This window comes from Loxodonta africana, chromosome 15 (assembly GCF_030014295.1).
Source record: "Loxodonta africana isolate mLoxAfr1 chromosome 15, mLoxAfr1.hap2, whole genome shotgun sequence".
NCBI lineage: Eukaryota > Metazoa > Chordata > Mammalia > Proboscidea > Elephantidae > Loxodonta > Loxodonta africana.
Window position 1 is genome coordinate 72,913,910 of NC_087356.1, and position 24,781 is coordinate 72,938,690.

Here is a 24,781-nt window from a genome sequence, read left to right on the forward strand (position 1 = left end):
GATTTTAAGTAAATTCCGTGTTTATCCAATAAAGTGTCTCTAAAAACTGTTGGCTCTGGTTTTGGACTATTTATATGCACCTGCTGCTGATACTACTATGTGCTCCCATTTACTACAAATGGCTTCTCCATAGCTTTTTAAGTCTCAGACTCACTCCCACCTGCCACTCTTGCCTGCATCAATTCCTGAACCCACAGTAGGTGATATACCCACAGAATGAAAACTATAATTAATAGTCTATTATTAAGCATATGCTAAAAGTGTGATACACACTTTCCCCTCCCCCAGTGAAAAGAATACAAGGGTCCAACAGGTGGCACTTCTGTTCACCTGCCTGACAACAGACAAGTTTCCTCATCAGGTGGCAAGGAATTAATTGCTAGGAAAACTTAATGAAGGGAGGAGCCAAACTGGATCCAGAACCACCAGTTTAGGTATCGAATAGCAATAAGGCAAAGCTGTCTCCAAAGGCCCCAAAAGGGAAAAGTTCAACAAGAAATTGTCACCTGGATTCATATTCCACCACAGTCTCCTATAACTGTTGTTGTCAGGTGCCACTGAGTCGGTTACGACTCACAGTAACGCTATGTACAACAGAACAAAACACTGCTCGGTCCTGTGCCACCCTCACAATATTGCTATGTGAACCCATCATTGTAGTCACTGCGTCAATCCATCTTTGTTGAGGCTCTTCCACTCTTTTGATGACCTTCACTTTACCAAGCATGATGTCCTTCACCAGGGACTGGTCCCTCCTGATAACATATTGAAAGTATGTGAGACAAAGTCTTGCCATCCTCACCTCTAAGGTGCATTCTGTCTGTACTTCCAAGACAGATTTGTTCCTTCTTTTGGTAGTCCATATTCAACATTCTTGCCAACGTAATTTAAAGGCGTCAATTCTTCTTCAGTCTTGCTTATTCATTGTCCAGTTTTCACATGCATATGAGGTGACTGAAAATACCACAGCTTGGGTCAGGCACACCTTAGTCCTCAAGGTGACATCTTTGCTTTTTAATTTTGCACATCTGCCCAACGCAATACGTTGTTTGATTTCTTGACTGCCGTTTCCATGGGTGTTGACTGTGGTTCCAAGCAAAATGAAATCCCTGACAACTTCAATCTTTTCTCTATTTATCACGATGTTGCTTACTGGTCCAGTTGTGAGGATTTTTGTTTTATGTTGAGGTGTAATCCATACCGAATGCTGTAGTCTTTGAACATCAGTAGTCTTTGAACTTCAAGTCCTCTTCATTTTCTGCAAACAAGGTTGTGTTATCTGCATATCACAGGTTGTTAACGAGTCTTCCTCTAATCCTGATGCCCTGGTTCTTCCTCATATAGTCCAGTATCTCGGATTACTTGCTCAGCATACAGATTGAATAAGTATGCTGAAAGGATACAACCCTGACACACCCCTGTCTGATTTAAAAGCACATATTATCCCTTTATTCCATTTGAACTACTGCCTCTTGGTCTATGTACAGGTCCTCATGAGCACAATTAAGTGTTCTGAAATTCCCATTCTTCACAGTATTATACATAATTAGTTATGATCCAGTCAAATGCCTTTGCATAGTCAATAAAACACAGGTAAACAACTTTCCGGTATTCTCTGTTTTCAGCCAGTATCCATCTGACATCAGCAATGATATTCCTCGTTTCACACCCTCTCCTGAATCCAGCTTGAATTTCTGGCAGTTTCCTGGCGGTGTACTGCTGCAACCGCTTTGGAATGATCTTCAGCAAATTTTATTCACTAATTTCCCCATTCTGTTGGATCACCTTTCTTTGGAATGGGCACAAATATGGATCTCTTCCAGTTGGTTGGCCAGGTAGCTGTCTTCCAAATTTCTTGGCATAGACGAGTGAGCACCTCCAATGCTGCATCCATTTGCTGAAACATCTCAACTGGTATTCTGTCAATTCCTGGAACCTTATTTTATGCTAATGCCTTCAGTGCAGCTTGGAGTTCTTCCATCAATACAATCGGTCCTTGATCATATGCAGCCTCTAGAAATGGCTGATGATTGACCAATTCTCTTTGGTACAGTGGCTCTGTGTATTCCTTCCATCTTCTTTGGATGCTTCCTGTGTCATTCAATATTTTGCCCACAGAATCCTTCAATACTGCAACTTGAGGCTTGAATTTTTTCTTCATTTCTTTCAGCTTGAGAAATGCTGAGCGTGTTCTTCCATTTTTGTTTTCTAACTCCAGGTCTAAGTATTGTAATAATTTGTCTTTTCTGGCTTCCATTTGAAATCTTATGTTCAGCTCTCTTTCTTCATCATTTCTTCCATTAGCTTTAGCTACTCTATGTTCAGGAGCAAGTTTCAGAGTCTCTTCTGACATCCATTTTCATCTTTCTTTCCTGTCTTTTTAATGATCTCTTGCTTTCTTCATGTATGATGCCCTTGATTCATCACACAACTTCTCTGGTTTTTGACCACTAGTGTTCAGTGCATCAAAGCTATTCATAAAGGTGAAAGGAAGGACAACACACAATACCGAGGAAGCCAGCACAACTGGACTAAACCAAAAGCTAAGAAGTTTCCTGAACACAACCAAACACTTCAAGGGACAGAGTAGCAGCGGCAGGGGTCTGGGGACCATGGTTTTGGGAGACATCTAGGTCAACTGGCATAACAAAGTTTATTAAGAAAATGTTCTGCATCCCACATTGGTAAGTGGTGTCTGGGGTCTTAAAAGCTTGCAAGCTGCCATCTCATCCCACCTGGAACAAAGGAGAATGAAGAACACCAAAGACACAAGGAAAATATTAGCCCAAGAGACAAACTGGCCACATAAACCAGAGGATCCATCAGCCCAAAACCAGAAGAACTACATGGTGCCCGGCTACCACCAAAGACCAGGGAACACAACAGAGAGTCCCTGACACAACAGGAGAAAAGTGTGGTGCAAAACTCAAATTCACGTAAAAAGACCAGACTTAATGGTCTGACAGACTAGAGGAACCCCAGAAGACATGGCCCCCAGACTCTCTGTTAACCCAAAACTAAAATCATTCCCGAAGCCAACTCTTCAGACAAAGGTTAAACCGGACTATAAAACATAAGATAATACTGGTGAACAGCGTGCTTCTTAGTTCAAGTAGCTACACCAGACTAAGTAGGCAGCTCCTATCCAGAGGCAGGATGAAAAGGCAGAAAGGGAGAGGAGCTGGTTGAATGAACACAGGTAACCCAGGGTGGAAAGGGGGAGTCACATTATAGGGATTGCAACCAGGGTCACATAACATGTGCATAAATTTTTGTATGAGAAATTAACTTCAGCTATAAACTTTCACCTCAAGCACAATTAAAAAAAAATCTGTTCTTGAAATGGTCTCTAAATTCAGGTGGGATATACTCAAGGTCATACTTTGGCTCTTATGAACTTGTTTTAATTTTCTTCAGTCTCAGTTTGAACTTGCATATGAGCAATTGATGGTCTGTTCTGCAGTTGGCCCTTGGTCTTGTTCAGACTGATCATATTGATCTTCTCCACTGTTTCTTTCCACAGATGTAGTCAATTTGATTCATGTGTATTCCATCTGGCGAGTCAGATATGTATAGCCGCCATTTATGTTGCTGAAAAAAAGGTATTTGTAATGAATAAGTCACTGGCCTTGCAAAGCTATCTCTGGCATTTTTCTGTCACCAAGGCCATATTTTCTAACTACCGATCCCTTCCTTATCTCCAACTTTCACATCCCAATCACCAGTAGTTATCAATGCATTTTGATTGCATGCTTGATCAATTTCAGATTGCAGAAGTTAGTAAAAGTCTTCAATTTCATCATCTTTGGCCTTAGTGGTTGGTTCATAAATTTGAATATTCTTCCTTGCAAGCATATGGATATTATCCTATTACTGACAGCTTTGTATTTCAGGATAGATTGTGAAATGTTCTTTTTGACGATGAACATGACACTATTCCCCTTCAAGCTGTCATTCCGGGCATAGCAGGCCATGTGATTGTCTGATTCAAAATTGCCAATACCAGTCAGTCCATTTCAGCTCACTAATGCCTAGGATACTGATCTTTATACGTTCCATTTCATTTTTGACGACTTTCAATCTTCCTAGACTCATACTTCATATATTCTACTTCCAATTATTGACAGACGTTTGCAGCAGTTTCTTCTCATTTTGAGCATGCCACATCAACAAATGAGGTCCTGAAAGCTTGACTTTGTTCATGTCATTAAGGTTGACTCTACTTTGCGGAGGCAGTTTGTCCCTAGTTGTATTAAGTGCCTTCCAACCTGAGGGGCTTGTCTTCCAGCATTATATCGGACAACATTCTGCTGCCATTCATAACGTTTTCACCGGCCAATTTTTCAGAAGTAGACTCCCAGGTCCTTCTTCCTGGTCTGTCTTGGTCTGGAAGCTCCCCTGAAGCCTGTCCAATATGGGTGACACTGCTGGTATTTGAAATACCGGTGGCATATCTTCCAGCATCACAGCAACACACAAGCCACCACAGTATGACAAACTGACAAGACAAGTGGTGGATCTCCTATAACAGCAATTAAAAAAAAAGTTGCCACTGGGTTGATTCCAACTCAAAGCAGCTCCATGTGTGTCAGAGTTGAACTGTGCTCCATAGGGTTTTCAATGGGTGATTTTTCAGAAGTAAATTGCCAAGGCTTTCTTCTGAAGCACTTCTGCGAGGACTCGAACCACCAACCTTTCAGTTAGTGGCTGAGTGCTTAACCGTTTGGGCCACCCAGGGACTCCATAATAATGATAGTACTAACTAAAAAGAAATTAATTAAAAAAATTATCTTAGTGCAGTACCAGCCACACACACACACACACACACACGATATATACATTTATTTATTTACATTATTTCTAAAACTTTTAAGCTTGCAGTGATGGATTGGCCCGATGCCACACAGCCAGTAAACAGTGATGCTGTCACTTGTACTCAGCACTGATTTCAAAACTTCCTATCACCTCCACTTTATCAGGCTGTCTCCCTCCCCTTAGAAGGTTGTCCTAGATGTTGGTGGATGTCTGTGAGTACGTGCATGGGCGTGCATACCTCAGCACACCTTCAGGACTTGCTGTGATCACATATGGGAAGACCAGAAACATCTGGGAGTGATGGGCACTAATGAATCGAGCAATAAACACACACACCATTTATTATTTGTAGTTCAATACTTTTTTTGTCTTTTAATTCATACTGTACTTCCATGGCTCTAGCTACTTTACATTAAGATTTGGCTGGGTAGCCTTGTATGTTTCTAGGTACTAGCAGTAAGTTTTCAGACCTTGCGCACAGCGCCAGGCAAAGTACAGTGATAGATCCAGACGGCCAGACAACTCGACTGCAGTCAACCTGTGTTCTTCCCCACATATGGCCCAGTGCAAGTGGTGGGGGCTGTTCCCTCTGCCTCACCCCACTCTACCCCATGTCAGGATTATCCAGGGGCCACAGTGGCCTCTGACCCATCCCTCTCCACCTTGGGAGTTCAGGTTGAGTTGGGGGGGGAAGCACCGTGGGTTTGGGAAGATGGTCTGGTCCATGCAGAGAGTGGTCTGGCTCTAGAGTGCAGGGTAAGGAAACATGGGGAGCCACACACTGTTGTTGGCAAAAATGGTTGCATTTACTATTTAGCACATGGCCCCCCAGCCCAAGGCCAACTTCCCAGACAGAGCCAGCTGTCTTGTCTGGAGCAGAGGCCACCATTTTGTTTCTGCAATGTGTCTCATTGTATTGAGAGAAGCAAGGAGGGTCAAAGGGCAGAAATGACAATGTTCTTTAGGCCTTCACATCGGGGGAAGATCTTCTGGCATCAGCTCCTCTTGGCAGGCGAGGTGCTTCTCACCAGCAGCCAAGGCTCCATCTGGGCTCCCAGGCCTGCTGAGGACCTCGAGTCACAATAGAAAGCAATGCCCAAGACCCCTGAGCTGTCAAAATACCATAACAGGGAGCTGTCTGGGCCCATCACAGCCATGGCCGGAGCAGGAGTGAGGTAACAAGGCTGGGCAGAGAGGTGGGAAGGGGAGCTCTCTACACCGTGTGCAAATTTCTGCCTCCACATCAGAAGGCAGAGGCGTTAAAAGATGGCCTTCCAGAAAACCGATCCCCTAGGACTCAAAACCCATCTTCTGGAAGAAAACATAGAGGTGGCGGGGAGTGGTGCCAGCCTGCTGGGGGTTGGTGGGCGAGGGTCGAGGATGTCAAGAGGTAAATGTGATGATTGTCCCACAGCCTAGCGACAAGGGGTGGGGCGGGGAGAGTCAGGAAGAGAGATTCTCAAGTCTCTTATTGGATGGAGCGGGCAGTGGGGTAGGGGGTAAAAGGAGGGAGACCACAGCCCTGCCACCTGGGGGAAGACAGGAGTCCTGTTTCTTCCAGTAGGAAAACTGGTTTTGGCTGCCCTGTTGGGCTAAAGAAGCGGCATGGTATGGCAGAGAAAGGACCCTTTGGGACCACCAAGAGCCCAGAAAGATTCTTCCTCTAGTGGTTTCCCCATAATCTCCCCCTAGAGATGCTGCCTGCAGGATGTAATGGGAGCACTCTAAGGCCTGGGTCGGGGTGGGGCATGCAGAGAATTTCCTTCCAACGAAGCATTCCTCTTGAGGTCTCTCAGTCCTCCCCACTCCCTGTAATCCCAGGTTCTCTTAGTGCCAGTGCTCTAAGGCAACCTGGGGGTTTTAGCAAAAGCTTCACACCTAATCCAAACCCCAAGAGGATTCTGGCTGAGCCAAAAGAGCAGTGCTAGAACTGAAAATGGTTTCTCTCTGCTGTTTCCTCTAGAAAGGAGGAGGAAGGATGGATAGATGAAAGACTTCATAGCCTAGAGACAAAGATGGGTTGTATTGAAGATGGTGTTCTTCTTGCCATTATCCTCCTTCTCCTCGCTTAGAGAAAGTCCAAAGGCAGGTCCCTTAAACTAAGACTAGGCCAAAGGAGGAAGAAACACCCTCCTAGGTTAATACTGGGCTCTTTCTCTCTCTCTCACTGGGCTTCCCTAGCCCTGCTAGCCCATCAAGAAGAAAGTTTATCTACCCTGGATTTCCTGGGAACCCAGACACTGCCCAGTGAGTCTCTAGCCCAGAAGGCTTGTTCCCTCTTGGCAGGACCCTTTCCAAGTCTGAGAAAGCCCAGTCTTGCCAGCCTCTGACCTAGCCTCCCTAAGACAATGCCAAAGCTAGAACCTACCTTAGAAATAATCTAGCCTGAAGCCGGTAATCAATGTTACAGATGAGACCACTGAAACTCAGACTGGGGGAGTGACTTATTCAAGGTCACACAGCTAGTCAATGGCAAAGGCAGGACGCAAAACCAGATCTCCTGACTCAGCCCAGTGCTCCTATGGAGCTTCAAGTTGCTGATCTTGCTGGCCTAGGATGCTATCCCAATGGCCTGGGGAGGGAGGTGGAGGAGGGAGAAGTGCAGACATGACTGACGTCTCTGAGGCCAATCTTACCAGTTCCTCCACAGTATGCTGGGCTGGAAGTTTAGACCCTCTAACTGTTCTTTACCTGGTTAGAAACTGCAAGTTCTTTGAAAGAGGGTACAAGCTCTCAAAAGCTTTACCATGTGGCTCCTGGCAGAAAGTACAGAATTCTTACCTGAACAACAACGATGAAAATGCTCTGGCTGGAAGAAGTAACTTAAGATGTGGCGGTACTTGTGCTCTCTTGCAGACAGCTACTAGCCTGGGCTACTGGCCATAACTACAATGTTATTTATTTATTCTACTCCCAGACTTACCTGCAAGGGTGAGCTCCCTTCTCTTTCACAGGTTAGTGGATAAGGGTGAAAAGCTTTTGTTTGGGAGTAAAAAGAGCTGTTGGTTTTTTCCCGGCTTGGGAGTAAAAAAATTAATAGAGCAAAGAAAGCCCATAAGAGATCCCTGATCCTTAAATATGAGGCAGGCTGAGGGCCATTCTCTATGTGCACCCGCTGCCTTCTGGGTTCAAATCACCAGAAAACATGAGGGTTCCTCTGATATGCTAAGTATTGACATCTCCCCTGAATGGTCCTGAGAGGTAAAGCAAAAGCAGAACAACGCTGCAGCCAGGTCTCTTATTGCTCTACTCCCAGCAAAGAGCCTCTTCTAAGCCATCCCAAAAGTCCCACCGTGGGACCTTCAAGATTTAATCATTTAAATAAATACGTATGAAATAAATTAGGGGGTTTATCATCTTTGCTTTCAGAAGTTTCTGGGAATAATAATGGCCTCTGGCTACGGCAAGCAACAACAACTGCCTAATTCAAGGGGGAAATTTCTTGCCAGTCTGCATACATCTCCTCCTTAACTGGCTCAAGTCCCACGAGCCTCGACCCTCATCAGGGTCTCTCACTCAAAGCCCTGGACAAGAACAGACTGGCCTGTAGGCATATGCAGCCCTTCCAGGGGTTATATTTAATTCCATTTGCTCACATCTCATTTCCTAGGAGAAGGTTATCAGTGCTAGCTGGCCACCTGGAACCTTCTCATCCTAATCCCCAGGGGGATGTTTTGGCCATGTATCTTGCTGTCTTCTCATCCTTGACAATACAAAGGCCATATCCTAGAGATTAAAAAGTAAAAAAAAAAAAAAAACTTCAATTGTCAAAGTGGGTGATCAGGCTACTCCAAGGGAAGCAAGGGAAGAACACAACTTGCTATACTTTGGGGTAGATGAGTGATAAAATCGTCCTTCCCTTGTGCTGATGTTCTGGGACTTTCCTTCTGCCCCCTGCATCAAGAGGCCCCAGGAGAAGAGCAAGCAAGCTTGAAGAGTTCTTTTCAAACTGGCTATGATCTTTTCCTGATCAACAGTCTCTACTGGCTCTGCGTGGGGCTGGCAAGACTCCTTTTATCAGGATATGGAGAAGTAGTAATTAGTGTAGAAGGATGATGAATGTGCCAGAAAGGCTCTAGGAGATCAGATAAGGCCCTGGATGACTCATTCTCTTAACAAATGGTCTCACATCTCTCTGAGGTCAGAGACCAAACAAGGCTTCTCTCCTCCAGCCAGAGAACTGATGACCTGGATTGGGCCTCCTGGGGCAGAAACTTCATCTGGTCTTTTCCTACCCTGAAGACATGCACCTTTGCCAAATCCACTCCCTCCAGTGGCTTAGATCTTCTTCCCTGACTAAAGTTGGTCCTTCACTGAGAGGAAATGATGCTGGCAACCGATCAACTGGCTTGGATATTGGTGCTTACTGTCAAGACGGTTCACATGGGATTCCCTGGTAGACCCTACAGCTCACATATTGTCAGGACATTCTCTCTCAAACCCTAAAGAGACCAGAACTCCCTGACTCATCCTGGCATTCAAAGTGACAGCTCAAAGAGAAGGAATTAGAGCCTGACCTGCTTATTACCACTGAAAGAGGTTTAACAAGATCAAAAATGCTCCACCCTGGCTAATAAACAATGTGCTCTTAGGGCACAGAGGAACAATAGGACTTTAGGCACTAAAAAGTGACACTTCACCCAGATCCAGCCTGGGCAAAGACCAGAGAGAAGGGGGGTGGGAAGTAACACATTCCCAGCCCTTACTGGGTCCAAAACCCTACACAAGTTAGAGGAAGATACAAGAGGCGAACAAGGAGAACACCCTTCAAAACACAGGTCCTCAAGAGCCTGCGGAGACAAAGCCCAGGCCCATGAATGTAGCCTTCCTAGCTTCCCAAACAGTCCTCTCCGCCTGACTCTTAGTTTATGGCCCGTAGAAAGTGGGTAACCTTCTGTGGTAGAGTTTAGATGGGGCTCCTTTTGCCCTTGATGCTTCCATGTTCACAAGAGAACACCTGGGGAAGCATGGGGTGGGGAAGAAACGATTATCTTTTATTTTGGAGACAAATCAAAAGGAGATTAGGGAATGAAGCACCTTAGCAATGCCCCCTTGAGACTTCTTTTCAAGACCCCAGGGTCTTCACAGGCATAACTTTGGCTCTACAACATTTCCCTTGTAAGAGCCAAAAAGGGCCAGCAAGGGAAAGGGTGAGGGACAGGGGGCAGGGAGGAGGAGGACCAGGGGAGGTCGGTGCTGAGAGGTGGTCCCTGCCCTCCTCAGCCCCTCCACCAAAGGAAAGCGTTTTCTCCGGCCAGTATAGGAGGCGGTCCAGCTCCTTCTCCCTGGTACATAGGCATCATCTCTTTTTAAAATCTGTATATAATATATATCTATTTATATTCTGTATATATATATATATTTATATATATATATATGTATATGGTCTATGTACATGTATTGCACAGGCCTCTTGCAGCCACCCCTGTTCCTGCCTTGTCAATGATAGCGGTTCCTCTTCTCTTCACTTTCTGATGTGTAGTCTCGGGACCTGATGCCATTCTGAAGATTGATGAGTGAGTCTTTCATCTGTAAGACAGAGGAACCCCGCCCCAACCACAGGTTTGTGCCCTCAGCAAGCTTCTCCAACCAACAGCTCAAACCAGGCCTACTGTGGCAGGTCTCCGACCAAGCCAGGGAGCTACAGGCATCTGGGCTCCTAAAGCAAGGGTGGCTTTCAGGGGCAACATCTCAGACACAAAGAGGACAGGTAATCTCGCATTGGGAACCCTGAGGGTTCCCTGCGTCTCAATCATTCGGGACCCTGTGTTACTGAATTAAAGACTCCCTTTTCAAACCATTCACTTTTTTGAATTAAGGACTTTCTCAAAGGTTCATTTTGATCTTGTCAAGGAGCCACATTAGACTGCTACTTATTTGACCTTCTTATTTCCAAAAAGAACATCTTATCCTCATGTCAGTTTGGTTCCCCCGCTGAACCTGAATATACTGTACTCCTATCTTTGTGCATTTTCCCAAACTTTTCCTCCAGCCTGGGATTCTTGTCTTTCTTCTCTATTCCAATCTTACTTCTCTGTTAAGACCCAGAACAAGTCCAGATTTTCTCTGGCTCAATCACATTTCTCTGTCCTAGCCTCTCATGGAGTTTTACAATAAGTCTAACCCTTCTTCTACCTGTTGGACCTCTGAAGGTTATCCTGATCCCCCCTCCCCACACCCCATCTTCTCTTCTCCAGGATACATCTTCAATATCGTCAACTCTTCTTGATATGATGGGGTTTCCAAACTCCTTACCAAGCTGGTTAAAAAAATGCCCTCCTTAAACATGGCTCCAAAGCTAAACATAATATTCTAAACGTATTGAACTGGATCCCAACGTCTACATTAAGACTTCCTCTCCTCAATTTAGAGCTAAGACCAAAATAGGAAAGGGAAATAGAATTTACTATCAATGAGTGCCTTCCATGTGCCATCAAATCCTGACAGCACTCTCATGAGCCAACAATTCCCATTTTATAAATGAAGAAATCAAAGTGCTTTAATATGAAGTCCCTTGGCTCGTGGTCACAAAGCTAATGAGTGGCGAGGTTGGGATTCCATCTCAGGTCTGGCTGATTTCAAGACATGAGAAAGATGCTGCTTTAGGAATAGAAATTTTAACGTAACAGGACAAATCCACTTTCTTATCTTCCTAATTCTCTTGCAGAGCAAAGATAGCGTCCTCCTGTCTTGGCAACCACATGGCAGCACTTTTTATAAGATGGTAAATTCTTCTGGGGAAGGAGGGAACCCCTGGCCACCTATAAAACAAAGCTAACTGTTGATTTTGCCCTAGGACGATGTTCTTAAACAGTTGGATCTGGTTTTTAGGGAGAATAAAGAAAACTGCACCACACAAAAAAAAAACCACAAAGAAGTTATAAAATGAAGACATAGTACAATCATGGAGCCCTGGTGGTATAGTGATTAAGAGTTCAGCTGCTAACCAAAAAGTCAGCAGTTCAAATCTATCAGGTGCTCTTTGAAAAACCCTATGGGGCAGTTCTACTCTCTTCCATAGGGTCTCTATGAGTCGGAATCGACGCAATGGCAACAGGTTTGGTTTTGGCTTTAGTACAATTTTCTTCCTAGACTCTCATTAAGTGCTTTTGAGAAACAGCAACACACTGAAGGGGTGTGTGTGTGTGTGGTTTTACAGCAGGGGGAGGAGATGCTCTCTGACAAGAACAAAAAACCAAATCCTCTCCCGTCGAGTTGATTCCGACTCAGAGCGACCCTACAGGACAGAGCAGAACTGCCCCATAGGGTTTCCAAGGAGCAGCTGGTAGATTTGAATTGCTGACCTTTTGGTAAGCAGCCATAGCTCTTAACCACTATGCCACGAGGGTTTCCATTCTGGGAAGACAAATCTCTGTAAAAAGGGTTCTCTCTCTTTAAATGCCTGTCAAATGAGCCATGTATTACCAAAATATGGGGAAAAAAAGTTCTTCCTTCCATCTAACCTACAGCTTTCCTACAATCCAGTGTGTCATTTCACTGCCCTGATTTGGGGACTACACCTAGGTTTCCAGCAGTCCATTCAAGGGTGGCTTTCCAGTTAGAGCGATGGGTGGTCTGGGAGAAGAATGAGTGGAAGGATGAGGGCTGGTGCATGGTGATGGAGATGGTGATCCGTCTCAGAGCACAGGGGAAGGAGTCCCTTCTCCAGAAGACTAGGGCAAGGAGAAAAGGTGGGGCTCTCACCTGGTCAAGAAGCATCACCGAGGACTTGATGATCTCCCTCCATTTTTGGAGCTCAGTATCGTGGTACTTTTGTTGGGACTCTAGGAGCTGGGCCCATTCTGTCTGGGACTGGGGTAACCTGTGGGGCAGAAGAAGGGGCATGCCAGCAACTGGAGTTAGGCTCTGCAGACTGTCCTGTGCTCCCAGACCCCTAAAGGACAAAGAGTCACATCAGAGTGTTGTGCCCTCTGCTCATTGCTCCTGGCTCCCCTGGACCCAGATCAGAAATGGACTGAAACCACAGGGGGAGACACCCAGAGCTTGGTGATCAGGTCATCCCAAAGGGTCATTCCCTGTGCAAGGGTGGTGGGGCAGTCCTGAGGAGACTGGAGTCAGCAGGCAGGAGCCAGGGCACAGTACTGGGGTGGTGGCAAGGGGAAGAAGCCCAGGTTACCTTTCTTGGAGCCTGAGACCCTGCCAGGCAGTGAGGGTCTGGGTAGTATATTCCAACATCCAGAGCTTGTAGAAGAGCATCATGTTAAGGACCACCAGCAGCACCAGACTAAGAAGGAGACATGGGAACAAAGCAATAGCAATGAGATGTGACCTGGGAGAGCCTCCTCCCTCGAAGGGCCAGCCATGCCCCACCCCAGAGGCTGCCATCCCTGACTACAGGGCCATTGGAAGCCCTGCACTGAGTGAGCAATACAGACGGAGGCCACAAGAGGGAAGAAGGGGGAGGAAGACAGAGAGAAAGACTCTGATCTAGAGGGGCTGGGAGATAGCAATGAAGCCATGGAGAGGTGAGTAAGGTGAGGGAGCTGGAGAGGGGAGACATGACAAAGTCAGCCAGAATCTGGGCGCCTGAGGAGAAAGAGGTGAGATGGAGAAGAAAAGAGACGGAGGGGTGGGGGCGTGGGGGGAGAAATCAGAGAGCCAGTACCTGAAACAGATCCTAGTGACAGCAAGGAGGAAAAAGGGGGAGGAGGCAGACATTAGAAACAGACACGTGTGGGGAGACAGAAAACTGCAGTAAAGCTGAGCCAGAAAGGAAGTGAGGGTATATGAGAAAGGGTTATTAGAGGCCAAGATCCAATGGATGAGGAGATCTGGCCAGGAAGGAACAAGAGAACACGCCTATAAACAGGTTCTTAGTGTTTCATGGGTGCTGAAGCTAGAGAAGACTCCTCCTGCCAACCCAACTTCAGGATACAACTGAGGATGATCTGGGGAGAAACCCCAGTGGGACCCCCAGCTCAGCCCTTGATGTCAGCAGAATTTCCCTAAAACTGCCAGGTCCCATTCTCCTGCACTTCCCGCTGGTCTGCAGGGGGTCCCGAGAAGCAGCGGACATCTCCCAGAGTATGGGCTAGAACTGGGCAAAGATAGGGGGCAGGGTAATCTGGGGCTGGGAAAGCCAGTGAGGAAGGGAGACACACTGAGAGGCTGGAGACACTCTCCATCTCCCAGCCTCCATGGCTTGGCTGAAAGGTCATTTTATGATAGAAGTTGACAGATGGAGAGATGAAGATATAGGTAAAGACAAGTTCTTGAGTCACAAAGAATTGGGTACAAATCTTGGCCCATCACTTAAAAGCTTCTTACTTTTGATCAAGTTTCTTAACTTGTCTAAAAACCCTGTTTCCTCAATCGGACAACAACACCTACCTACTGGAGCTGCTACAAGGTTTAAAAAGAATGTATGTGCCCAAGGGCGCACACAGCAGACCCTCCACAAGGTCTTGGTCATTATTACCACTAAAGGGGAGGGACAGACACACACTGGAAGAGAGACAATGACAAAAAAGGGGAGATAAAACAAATGGATGGGAGAGAGATCAGCAAAGAAATAAAAGAATAGAAGATGCCTGAGACCTTTCAAAGTGTGTGTGTAATACTATTTGCCTCATTTGTGCATCTGGCACTATGATAAGGTAGAATTCCTTAAACTGGCAGTCAAAAATCCGTGGGGCTCCTCAGCGGTGTTCTCCAGGGTTCCTAGTTCTCCATGAGAACGTTTAAAGATTGCACTGAATGTCGACGGCACTGTCTTTAACTGTATACGCAGACTCTGCTCATCTGAATGGCCACCTCTTCAGTACCTGCAGCACAAGATCTGAGCAGCTGCATTTGGGCCCGTGTTTACCGCCCTTCCTGTGCCACGTGAAGGTCGAGGGACACCTGGGGTGTGCCATGTGGTGAAGGCCTGGTGGCCGCTGGCCAGCTCACGGTGGCACAGGCCTATGTCTGTTCTCCATGCAGCATCAGCAGGTCGCTGCCTGGGCTCTGTGTTTTCTTTTTCACACCCTGCACTCTCCCTGCATGATCTCATTCACATTCACAGCTTTAATGCTACCAATGATGCTTTTGAGTTGTTAGCTTCAGCCTAAACTTCTCTCCTAAGCTCCAGGTCCACATCTCTCAAGGCCTATTTGTCACGCTCAACATATTTGGAACTGATGGCATCTTTTCGGACAACTTTTCGCTTTCAGGTTTCTGTTAGTCACACAGCCATCTATGTTCACTCCTATCAGTACTTCCCCTTCCTTAGCTACATAACCAAACGTGGGGTGAACACGTTTACCTTCTAGGATCTCTCAGCTCTACTCTCTCATTTCAGTCTGACAGCCACTCTCATCTAAAACCAACCAGCTGCTGTCAAGTCAGCTTTGAATCATGGCACCCCCATGTGTGTCAGAGTAGAACTGTGCTCCACAGGGTTTTCAACAGCTGATATTTGGGAACTAGATCGCCAGGCCTTTCTTCTGAGTTACCTCTGGGTGGACTCAAACCTCCAACCTTTTGGTTAACAGTGAGTACATTCACCATTTGCACCACACAAGGACTCTCATTTAGATCACTGCTGTCTGTCCCGACTGACCTCCTGCCCCTAGTCCTTTCTCTCAAACCCAGTCACTATATTACTGTCAGAGTGTTTTTTTTTTTTAATAATACAAATCCGAACATGTCACTCCTAGGCTTACTTTGGCATTTCCCGAGGGTAAGACTGCTCCCCTGCCTCTGCCTGTCTGAAAATGCTTCAGTGGAGGCCCGTCTTAGACCCAAGAGTAAACTAGAGAAAGTCCGGAGGCTGGCGCACAGCTGGCAGAGCCAGTGTTGCCCGGCCATGCCTCCCTCCCTCACCTGGTACATCCCCACCCACAGAAGCATAAGGGGTGGGAAGCCAGGCAGAGGCACTGGCGGGATACCAGGGGGTTGACCCAAGGGGAAGAGCTCAAAATGGTTTAGAAACACCCCAAGCAGGTTACAGCATGGACTCATACCCATGGACGTACATCAGAGACCTGTGTCCTTCTGACTCACAGCTTCCTTTCTTTTGACTGCCACTTTTCCTAGCCTAGCAGCATCTTTCTGTGCAAATTATTGCGCCTGCTATCTTGTAATGGAATGGCAATTACTCTAAACTTGGTCCTGTACAGCAGTCATTGGCTTGGTCCGGGCACCCTGCAGAGTTGTGGGCTCTGTGAGTGTACAGCGCACACCCGGGACATCTCTCATAAACAGATGAGCAAACTCCTAATGTGCTCGCAGCATCTCCCTTCTAGTATTTATCCCACTCCGCCATCGTTCTGAATTTTCTGTCTGTCTCACCCACTTGAAACTGAGTTCCTGAACGGCATGGATGCTGTGCCACCTTCTTCTAAATCCCAGAAGTCTGGCATGCAGTGAAAGCTGAACAAAGCAGGAAGGAGGATGCAAGGGAGGCAGAGAGAAGACTGGAGGACAGACACAGCAGTCAGGCTCCCTGTCTGCCCGGAGAGATGAGAGATGGGCCCCAGGCGTGAGAAGGGAGGCGGTGGGTGGGGTGAGAGGAGAGCCTGGAGTCCCTTACACACAACTGATAACCAGCAGCAGCTTGGACACACTCTGCAGGTGGAAACCACTGGGGGTGTCCTCAGGGATGTGCCGTGTCTGCGTGGAACCTGTGGGGAGAACAGAAGCCATCACCATTGTGGTCCACGAGTGCAACAATGACTGACACTACACTGGCCACACAGAAACGTCAGGAAATGACCAAGACACTGCCCCTGATACTGTCACTGCAACGATATGATAGACAGCCTCAACCCTCCAAAACCAGAAGGCAAGGTCCTTGAGGACAAGGCTGAGTCAGGCAAGGTGAACATTAAAGAGCCACTGGAAAATGAGAAAATCAATGGACCTACGTAGCTAGGACAAACAGATGCAGGACAGAATGGCCTGCGGCTATTCAAGGAGAAGCAGCACTGGGCTAGGACGAGAGAGCCAGCTTCCAGCTCTGGCTTTACCCGTAACCAACTATGCAATGTCGCGCAAATTACTTAGCCTCTCTGAGAGCTAGTTTTCTCTCATGTATGAAAAGGGGGCTGGCAGAATCCTTTATTCAAATGCATACGGCAAACACCTCACATGGCAGTCCTCCGGCTGAAGCTGGTTAAGGGACACAGAAGCTGGCACTCTCCTCCTCTCCGTCCCTACCCAGCTCAAAGAAGCCCCTAAGGATGTACAGAGCCCAGTCTGGAAAACACTACATTCGCTGGTCTTTAAGGTCCCCTTTCGTCCCCACGACCGACCAAAACCACAACTGAAACAATGCGCTTACATCTCACACAAGGCAGGAGGCTGTGAAGGGCTGGATGGGGAGAGAAAGAAAGAGCAAGGGAGCCCACTGCCTGGCGGGCCCATGGGGCTAGGGAAGGTGGGGCTGCCTTGCACCTCCTGATCTTCATGTTTTGAGGTAGTTTCTGGGGTCTGGGCTTAGGCTTCTCCCTGGTACATTTCCCAAGAACCTGGAAGGTGCCTACCTGAGCCTATGTAGGTAGCAATGGAGCATGGGCCACGTGGAGGGACTAACCCAAGAGCTCTGCGGTAGAGCACACACAGAGTCTAGCAGGGCTAGGGAACTTGAAGGGTAAAGAGAAACAGGTAGAGCATCAAGGAGGGGTGGGTCTCAGGCTTAATGAGGCATGTGCAAATTACATCAAACCATACCCAAGGTGCAAAATGACTGAACATGTGTGCACCATGGCACAGGTGTGAAGCTCCAGGCCAGAGCCCTGACCCATCCCCACCTGGCACACACCTGCCACGTGCTTGATCCTGTGGCCCACCTCTTCATCAGTGGGGGTGGTGACAGGGCTCATCACCTCTTCCAGGTGGGGTACCCGCAGGTGGGCATGGGGACGTTTCCTCCTCCGTACCGCCGGCGGCTTGCTGGCCTTCTCCTTGGGAGACTGTCTGTGCATCTCAGCCAGGTAGGTGCTCTCCGTTTTGGTTAGCTCGCTCTCTGTTGGAGCCAAGAGGGTCATGTCAGAAGCCATCTTCCCATACCTACAACCCAACGTGTTGGCCTTTAGAGGCAATGCTCTCCGCTCTCACCAAGCCCTCTAAGAGAATCGTTTTCCCACATAGCACTCTGGAAAACTGGCGGGGAGAACAGAGGTCCCACACGGATGCCCGTGAGCCTGGGGAAGTACTTCTGGGGCCCAGTCCAGCACCCTCCCTCTCTGGGTTGTTCAACACTGTGTATAGCCATATGTTCCCAACATTTGCACCCTTGTGTATACAAGTGGGAACACATCACACACTTCCTAACAGATGCACTCACAGGCTATTTGCAGATTCTTCCTATAATAGATTCAACATCATTATCACTAAATCTGTAGTTCTTAATGGTTTTTTTTTGAGGTGGGTCACACATTCTTAATGATTCTCATAAAAGCTACAGACATATTCTCTAGAAAAATGTACATATTCGCATATACCCTGGATTTTGTATCCATTTCTGGGGCAGGCTTAGGGATCCCACGAAACCAATTCAGTGTCTCGGTCCCCTGCATGGTGACAGCTCTACAGTTCACTGTTTTCTCTAGTTCTACCAGCAGTGACGATAACAGTGCCCACCTAGATGGCGGAAGTAGTCCTCGAGCCCACTCCAGGAGTTCTTCTCAATGAAAGTTTTCACTAGCCCCCAGGGCTGTTTTCGATAGCGCAGCTCTGTGGAGACCCTGAGGAACAAGCCAGAAACAAGATCAGTCATTTCCTGGGCAGGACCCTCTTCTGCTGAGAAAAGAGACATTTAGGTTTAAGGCCAATACACCTTTCTGTTTGTACTGGACTTTACAGGCTAAAATGTCCGTTCATACCCATAATACCACCTGATTTCCCTGGCCACTCTTTGAGGTTGGTGGAGCTAGTGGGTTTATCCCCATTTTACAGATAAGAAAACAGGTTTAGAATATTCCAGAAGACCAGAAGCTAACAACAAGGGCTTCAGATTCCAAGAAAAGAGTACTTCTCATGACACCACACTGCCTCCTCCCAGAAGAGCTCCAGATGGTCCACAAAGCCTGCCAGCCAGCCAAGGGAAGGCTCTTGAAAGGGAAGCAACACGGTCCACACTTTTGGCAGGACCCTCTCTCCTTCTCCAGAGACTTTTTAAGTCTGAGCCAGGCTCTAGGATTTCACTTTCACATTTAAGAGTGTCTTTTGCGGTCCACTCTGGCTCATGCCTCTCCTCTGTACCTATAATTTTGCCAGCTCTTGCTCTTTTCTAAACATTCTCTCTCCCAATCACAAGTCTCTCCACTGCCCATCTTTCTTGCAGTCTCAGTTCTTCCTCTCCTAGCAGCAGGCCTCCTCTTCACCTCCTCCTTAGGTTCATCTCCACCTCACTAGCAATTTATGCTCCCCCTGGAGCTGCCTGCCCTGCCCTCACCCTATCCTCACCCGTGGACTTTGATGTGAGCATGTCTATGCTTGGAGCCACCTCCTTTCCCCACTCAACAACTGCCTACTGGACCAAGGGTGGGCACCTTTCTGCAAGTGCCTATCTGAGGTCAACCAGCTACCTAGATGTGGACTAGACAGGAAAATCAAGCAATTGGAAGTCTCTTCTAGGAATCTAGGATTGAGAAACCTAGAGAGCATGGGGAAAAGGGTAGGGGAGATTGGAGGGAGGAAAGAACGAAGGAGGGAGAGAAGGGAGAGGGAGAGAGGAGTAGGGGAGCAGAAAGTAGCACAGAACACAAAACAAGATGAAGGTGAAAAGACCTGGGCCCTTTTTGAGGCATGGGTACTCAGCTCTCCCTGATGCCTGAGGGATCCTTCTGTAGTCTTTCACTAAGCTCCTATTTTCTTTAAACACCTTGAATCAACTTCTCCTTACAACCTAAAGACCTTGGCCTAAAATTCGGGTATACAATCTGATTCTTTTCAAATGGGTATGTGCTTTGATTTTTAATTGGACAGGTACATCTTAAGCTCAGGGCCTAAATTTCTTCCTTCCTTGGAAGAGACATCATAGTGCCAGACAGCACTCCACCACCAAAGGCATTATAATTATGCATTCCATCAGCACTGTCTGGACATTACTATGTGCAGACACTTTGTGTGCGTGGGTGGGGGGTGGGGGGGGCTGGGAATACAGTGGTGAATGAATGTGACTCCTGCCCCCCATAAGCGCGAGGTCTAATGGGGGAAACGAACAGTAAACCATAGGAGCGCGTGGCATGCTGGGATGAGCACAGATGTGTGTGAAGTCCTGGGCTGGGACTCAATAGGAGCATGGCTCTGGGCAAATTAACTTGTAGGACCCTCAGCTTCTTTACCTGAAAAATGAAGATAAAATCCACCTCACTAATTACTATAGGTAAAGCACCTAAGCAGTTCTTTATAAGGCGCAGTCAGTCAGTAAATAGCAGTAGTTACAGAAGTTTTATAAAGAGGTCTACAGAGTGAAAAAGTGAGAATAAAGTACTACATCAGGACAGGGAGGTGGGGGAGTCGCAGAGGCTTTGGTAAGAATGTGGAATGAACAATGAGGCAGGCAGAATATACCCAACTCCCTTCTTTGCTGCAGGAACAAACGAACATTTTCCACTGCAAAGCCCCCTGATCCCACCCACACCCGGATTGTCCACTGCACCCACCCGAGTCCTCCAGGTGTCGCACCTGAGCCGACTCTTGTTCCGAGCCACACGGGTGAGCGTGTAGCGATTGATTGTGTAGAAATAGTCGTGGTATGGCACGTCGTGGGTGAGGACTTCAGCGTCAATCACGTAGCACTCGCTCTCCTGGCTGGCCTTATACATGGTCTGTGGGGAGGAAAGGTCCAGAAAACTGAAAAGAAGCCAGATAGGAAAAGCACCTCCTTCTCCGACCTCTCCTGCCCTCCACCCACCCTACCCCACAACTTCTGAGTGGAAGACTCCAGAATGATTGGAAGTGGTAGCATCTGAGCATGCAGGATGTGACCATTTTAAGCGCCAAACCACATCTGCATCCAGAGACTTCTTCCCAGCCTCTATCCTTAATACTTCACAGCAGAGGGGAGGACTTCCCAGCCCGCTCTTATGCCTGCCCTGAACTCACCTGTGTCTCCCTGACAGTGGCGGTTTTAGGAGCCAGCGGGTTGGTAAGGGTGATGGTGTAAAGAATCACTCGGCTCTGGTTTCCATTCTCCTCTTTTTTCCATGGGTGGAAGATGATATCTGGGGGTAGAGGGGAGCCCTGGGATGAGGGCGAGAAAGAAGCACCCCCAAGTCTGAATTTCCCCACCAAGCGAACTTCTCCTGACTGTTCTGACTGCCGACTGGCCCTGAAAAGGAAGCCAATGAGAACCCCGGGGCCAGGGGAGGGGCAGCACCGAGCAGCTTCATCTGCTCCAAGGAGAGAAGGAGGACAGGGGAGTGGGGTGGGCGGAGGGGGAGTCAAAGCAGAAAGAGGCTCATTGTAGCATTGCCGAAATTCTACACAGAGCTCCAAAATGCTGATTGTCCCGGGGCCAGGGCAGGAGGTCTCAGGGCCACCTACGGGGCTCCGGCAACACTGGAGTCACTGTGACGAGGGCCTGAGATCTCTGGGGAACAAGTCCTCTCCTCTAAGGCATGACCTCCCCGTGCCCTCAGCACGTCCCCTCCTCTGGGCAGAGGGGCACGCTGGTGCCCAACTGTTTCCTCACAGAGCAGCGTGTTTAGCGCTTCTGCTGGGCCAGCGCCACAGCCTCTGCTGGGGTAGGACAGGGGCGAGGGGGCGAGAGAGGAGCGTGGACACCTAGCTCTGAATCCTGGCTCCCCTGACCTTCTGAGCTCTATGGCCTTGGACGAGTAAGAATGGCTGCTCTAAGTTTGTGTCCTCGCCCATGGGGATCACACTACCCACCATGCAGGGCAGTTGTGAAAATTAAATCAGGTAATAAACTTGGCATATAAAGGGTGCCAACTAGTCAGTAAGGGGGCATTGGCAATTCAGCGGTAGAATTCTAGTCTTCCCTGCAGGAGACCTGGGTTCAATTCCTCACCAATGCACCTCATGTGCAGCCACCACCCGTCTGTCAGTAGAGGCTTGTGTGTTGCTCTGATGCTGAACAGGTTTCAGCGGAGCTTCTAGACTAAGACAAACCAGGAAGATCTACTTCTGAAAATCAATCAATGAAAACGCCACAGATCACAACTGCTCTGATCCACAACTGATCACGGGGATGGTGCAGGACCAGGCAACGTTTCATTCCATCGTGCATGGTGGCGCCACGAGTGAGGGGCCAATTAGATAGCAGCTAACAACAAGAACTAGTAAGCCGCAGCTGCTCTTCACTAAACAGAGGTCTCTGTAAGGCCAAGAACGGGGCAGAGCTTGTTCACTGAGTCTTTGTGACCCAGTACTGAGTGCCTAGGGCATAGAGTCAAGCAAGAAAGCTGTTGCATTTGTGGACAGAGTGAGCCAGCAGGGCTCTGTGGGGGCTCCAGTCCTGGGTAAGGCCAGAGAAAGGTACCCCATGCCCAGCAGGGGGCCTGGAAAAGGAGGGTACTTGGAAAGAAGGGGAAGAAGGGAAGGACAGGGAGGAAAACATAGAGGGAAGAGGGGTGGGCAGAGTGGGAAGGGGCGGGAGAGGCCAACCCCAGGCAGAACGGACCGGAGAAGCGCCGTTGCTCCATGAAGTCCCTCTGGAAGGGTGAGTCAGTGAACAGGAGGTCATAGAGCTTGTCCACACTGAAGTTGAAGACTTCATTCACATACTGCCGGCCACTCAGGTCCTCGTAAAAGGCCTGGACCTCTCCTGCAGGGCAGAGAGAATGAAGAAGTAGGACAGCGAAAGCAGAAGGGCGGGTGAGCCCAGGGCCATCCCCCAGAGCACGTGGGCCTCGGTGGCTAATGGAAGAATCACGGCCAAGGGCAGAGCTAGGCTGTGGAGTAGGCAGGCTGGGATCGTGGGCACTGTACCTCATGATTCGCTCCAGACTCACTGTTCACTCTGGTTGGCACTCTGTTCATTCATTCCGTATAAAGAGTTTGGGGGTGTGCCATTTTCTTTTACACTCTCAAACCTTCCCAATTAAGTTGATCATAGACTAAAATTCAAATACATGACTAATTCCTGAGCCTGCCAGAATTCAAAGCATTGGTTATCAGGATCCTAAGTTAGCCCTAACTGACAACAAATGATATAGGTGTCTTAGAGGGATACTGAATGATTTGTGATACCATTAATATTAACGCTTCTAGGCCCAATGGGCTGTGTTCTTAAGAGCACAGGTCTGTTCTCCTTCCATAAGGCAGCTATTTCCCTCATCATTTCAATAAACTTTAATGTTCTGAATTGTTTTATCTGCCGCAGGAGAGTATGTCTGAGCATATAGGTGCGTTGGCCCAGGGCTTTTCCCAGACCTCAGTACCCCACAGTCTCTATTATTGCCCCTGCACGGGCTGATATGTGATCTCAAACAGGGCACTGGCATTCCTGGCACCCTTAGGACCCTGAGAAGACCAAGGAAGAACTCAGGAGTCTCCCGCAGGGCCAGTGCCTATGACTGACAGGTGGGGCATTATACAAGTGTGGTAGGGGAATATTCGCATCTTAATTTCTGTGAAAGGCACCCCCTGTTATACAGGACCCAAGCTGTGCAAACTGAATGGGGGTTGGGAAAGGAACCGCAGGTCACAAGACCTCTACAGATGACCCACAGGTGAGAGTGACTGCAAATGAATAAGTGAGCACTGTCTGCATACACTCACTAGCCTTTACCTACCACCCAGTCAATGGAGGTAAACCATCAACCAATATAATGAACACTCTGAGAATATGGCTTCTCTCCACAGAATACAAGCGGCAGCACTATCCCCAGTGAGATCCTAGACGCTGACCCTCCGCAGGGGGTCAAGTAAGACGCTCTCTACTTAGAATTATTAGAGAGAAGTGGAGTCTCCAATGTCTGTCTGACCCAGGAACACCTTTTCTTCCAGCCTGGTCTACAAGCCCCACAGTGGAGTCACTGGATAGTTTTGCAGCTATCTTGAGGAAGTTTCCATTAAAATCTAATTTCTTCCAGAGAGCAGCTGACTGGCACTTTCCCTGTGGCACACAACACTGCCTAGTCTTGCATGTCTGTGAGACAAGCTAAGGTCAACAGGAAGTACACTTAGTGACAAGACTGGATGGCAGGACAAACCATGAGCTGTTGGGCAACGAAAGACAACAAATACAGAATGATGAGGATCCCGGCTGTGAGACCTGCAAAAAGGAATGTATGCTAATAACAAAATAGATCTTTTTAAAAAATCTGTTACCCACCCTTTTACCAGGAACCTAGAAAGACCAGTCTCCACGTACAGACATTCTTTTAGCCTTCAAATGGAGAGAGGAAGGGCTACTCTATGCCCATTTTCAAATGCCTACCTTCGTCATGGGTGTCAGAAGAGTCACTGAGCTCCGTAGGAATGTCCTCATTGTCATTGAAGTCCAAGGAAGGGGAGTTCACCGGCGCGATGATCTCAATCTTCTCCCCTATGATGTTGTCAATGGCGAGCTCTTTCTCCAGGGACCCTTCGCCTTCCAGCACCTCCTCCTCCAGGGGAAGACCATCAAACTGGAGTGGAGAGAGAGGAGTCACCTAATAGGGACAACCTGATCTGGTTCTAGTCTCCAAAGGGAGATTAGAGAGGCCCTGGTCTTGGAAACCCTCATATTCAAAACACAGCTGTTTAGGAGCTCAGCCATGGAAGACGTGAGAAGACAGTACACGGTGCTGCCTTTCTCATGCTCACCATTAAAACAGCACATCAAGCCTCACAAGTGGACAGTGAGCACCGTCTGTCACATCTTGTATCCTGGAGTCCACATCTCCGCTATGCTACAACAATGTCAGCCTGCCTCTAGGTAGTACACTGCTTTTTTCCCAAGAAGCTCAAAAGGTTTCATAAGCATTTCTTGATTCATTCTCCCATTAACACAGGAAGAGAACAGATAAAAATTCTTTCCATTTTAAAGCTAATGTAGAGGCAGAAA

The 24,781-nt window shown here is 47.8% G+C and overlaps 1 protein-coding gene across 5 annotated transcripts in view; it reads right to left on the reverse strand.

Annotated features, from left to right (window-relative positions):
- Positions 1–40: 40 nt before the first annotated feature.
- Positions 41–24,781, reverse strand: part of GRAMD1B (GRAM domain containing 1B) — a 212,384-nt gene continuing 187,643 nt past the window's right edge. For 4 of the 5 annotated variants that reach the window (XM_023558225.2, XM_064268926.1, XM_023558224.2 and 1 more), the window contains 10 exons: positions 24,173–24,362; positions 22,412–22,555; positions 20,872–20,990; positions 20,452–20,594; positions 18,403–18,506; positions 17,582–17,785; positions 16,352–16,442; positions 12,953–13,060; positions 12,520–12,637; positions 41–10,344 (listed from right to left, as the gene is read on the reverse strand). In XM_023558225.2, coding sequence (XP_023413993.1) covers positions 10,255–10,344; positions 12,520–12,637; positions 12,953–13,060; positions 16,352–16,442; positions 17,582–17,785; positions 18,403–18,506; positions 20,452–20,594; positions 20,872–20,990; positions 22,412–22,555; positions 24,173–24,362 — 1,311 coding nt within the window. In that variant the 3' untranslated portion in view covers positions 41–10,254. The remainder of the gene's footprint in view (positions 10,345–12,519; positions 12,638–12,952; positions 13,061–16,351; positions 16,443–17,581; positions 17,786–18,402; positions 18,507–20,451; positions 20,595–20,871; positions 20,991–22,411; positions 22,556–24,172; positions 24,363–24,781) is intronic. The other variant, XM_064268925.1, reaches the window with a different exon arrangement.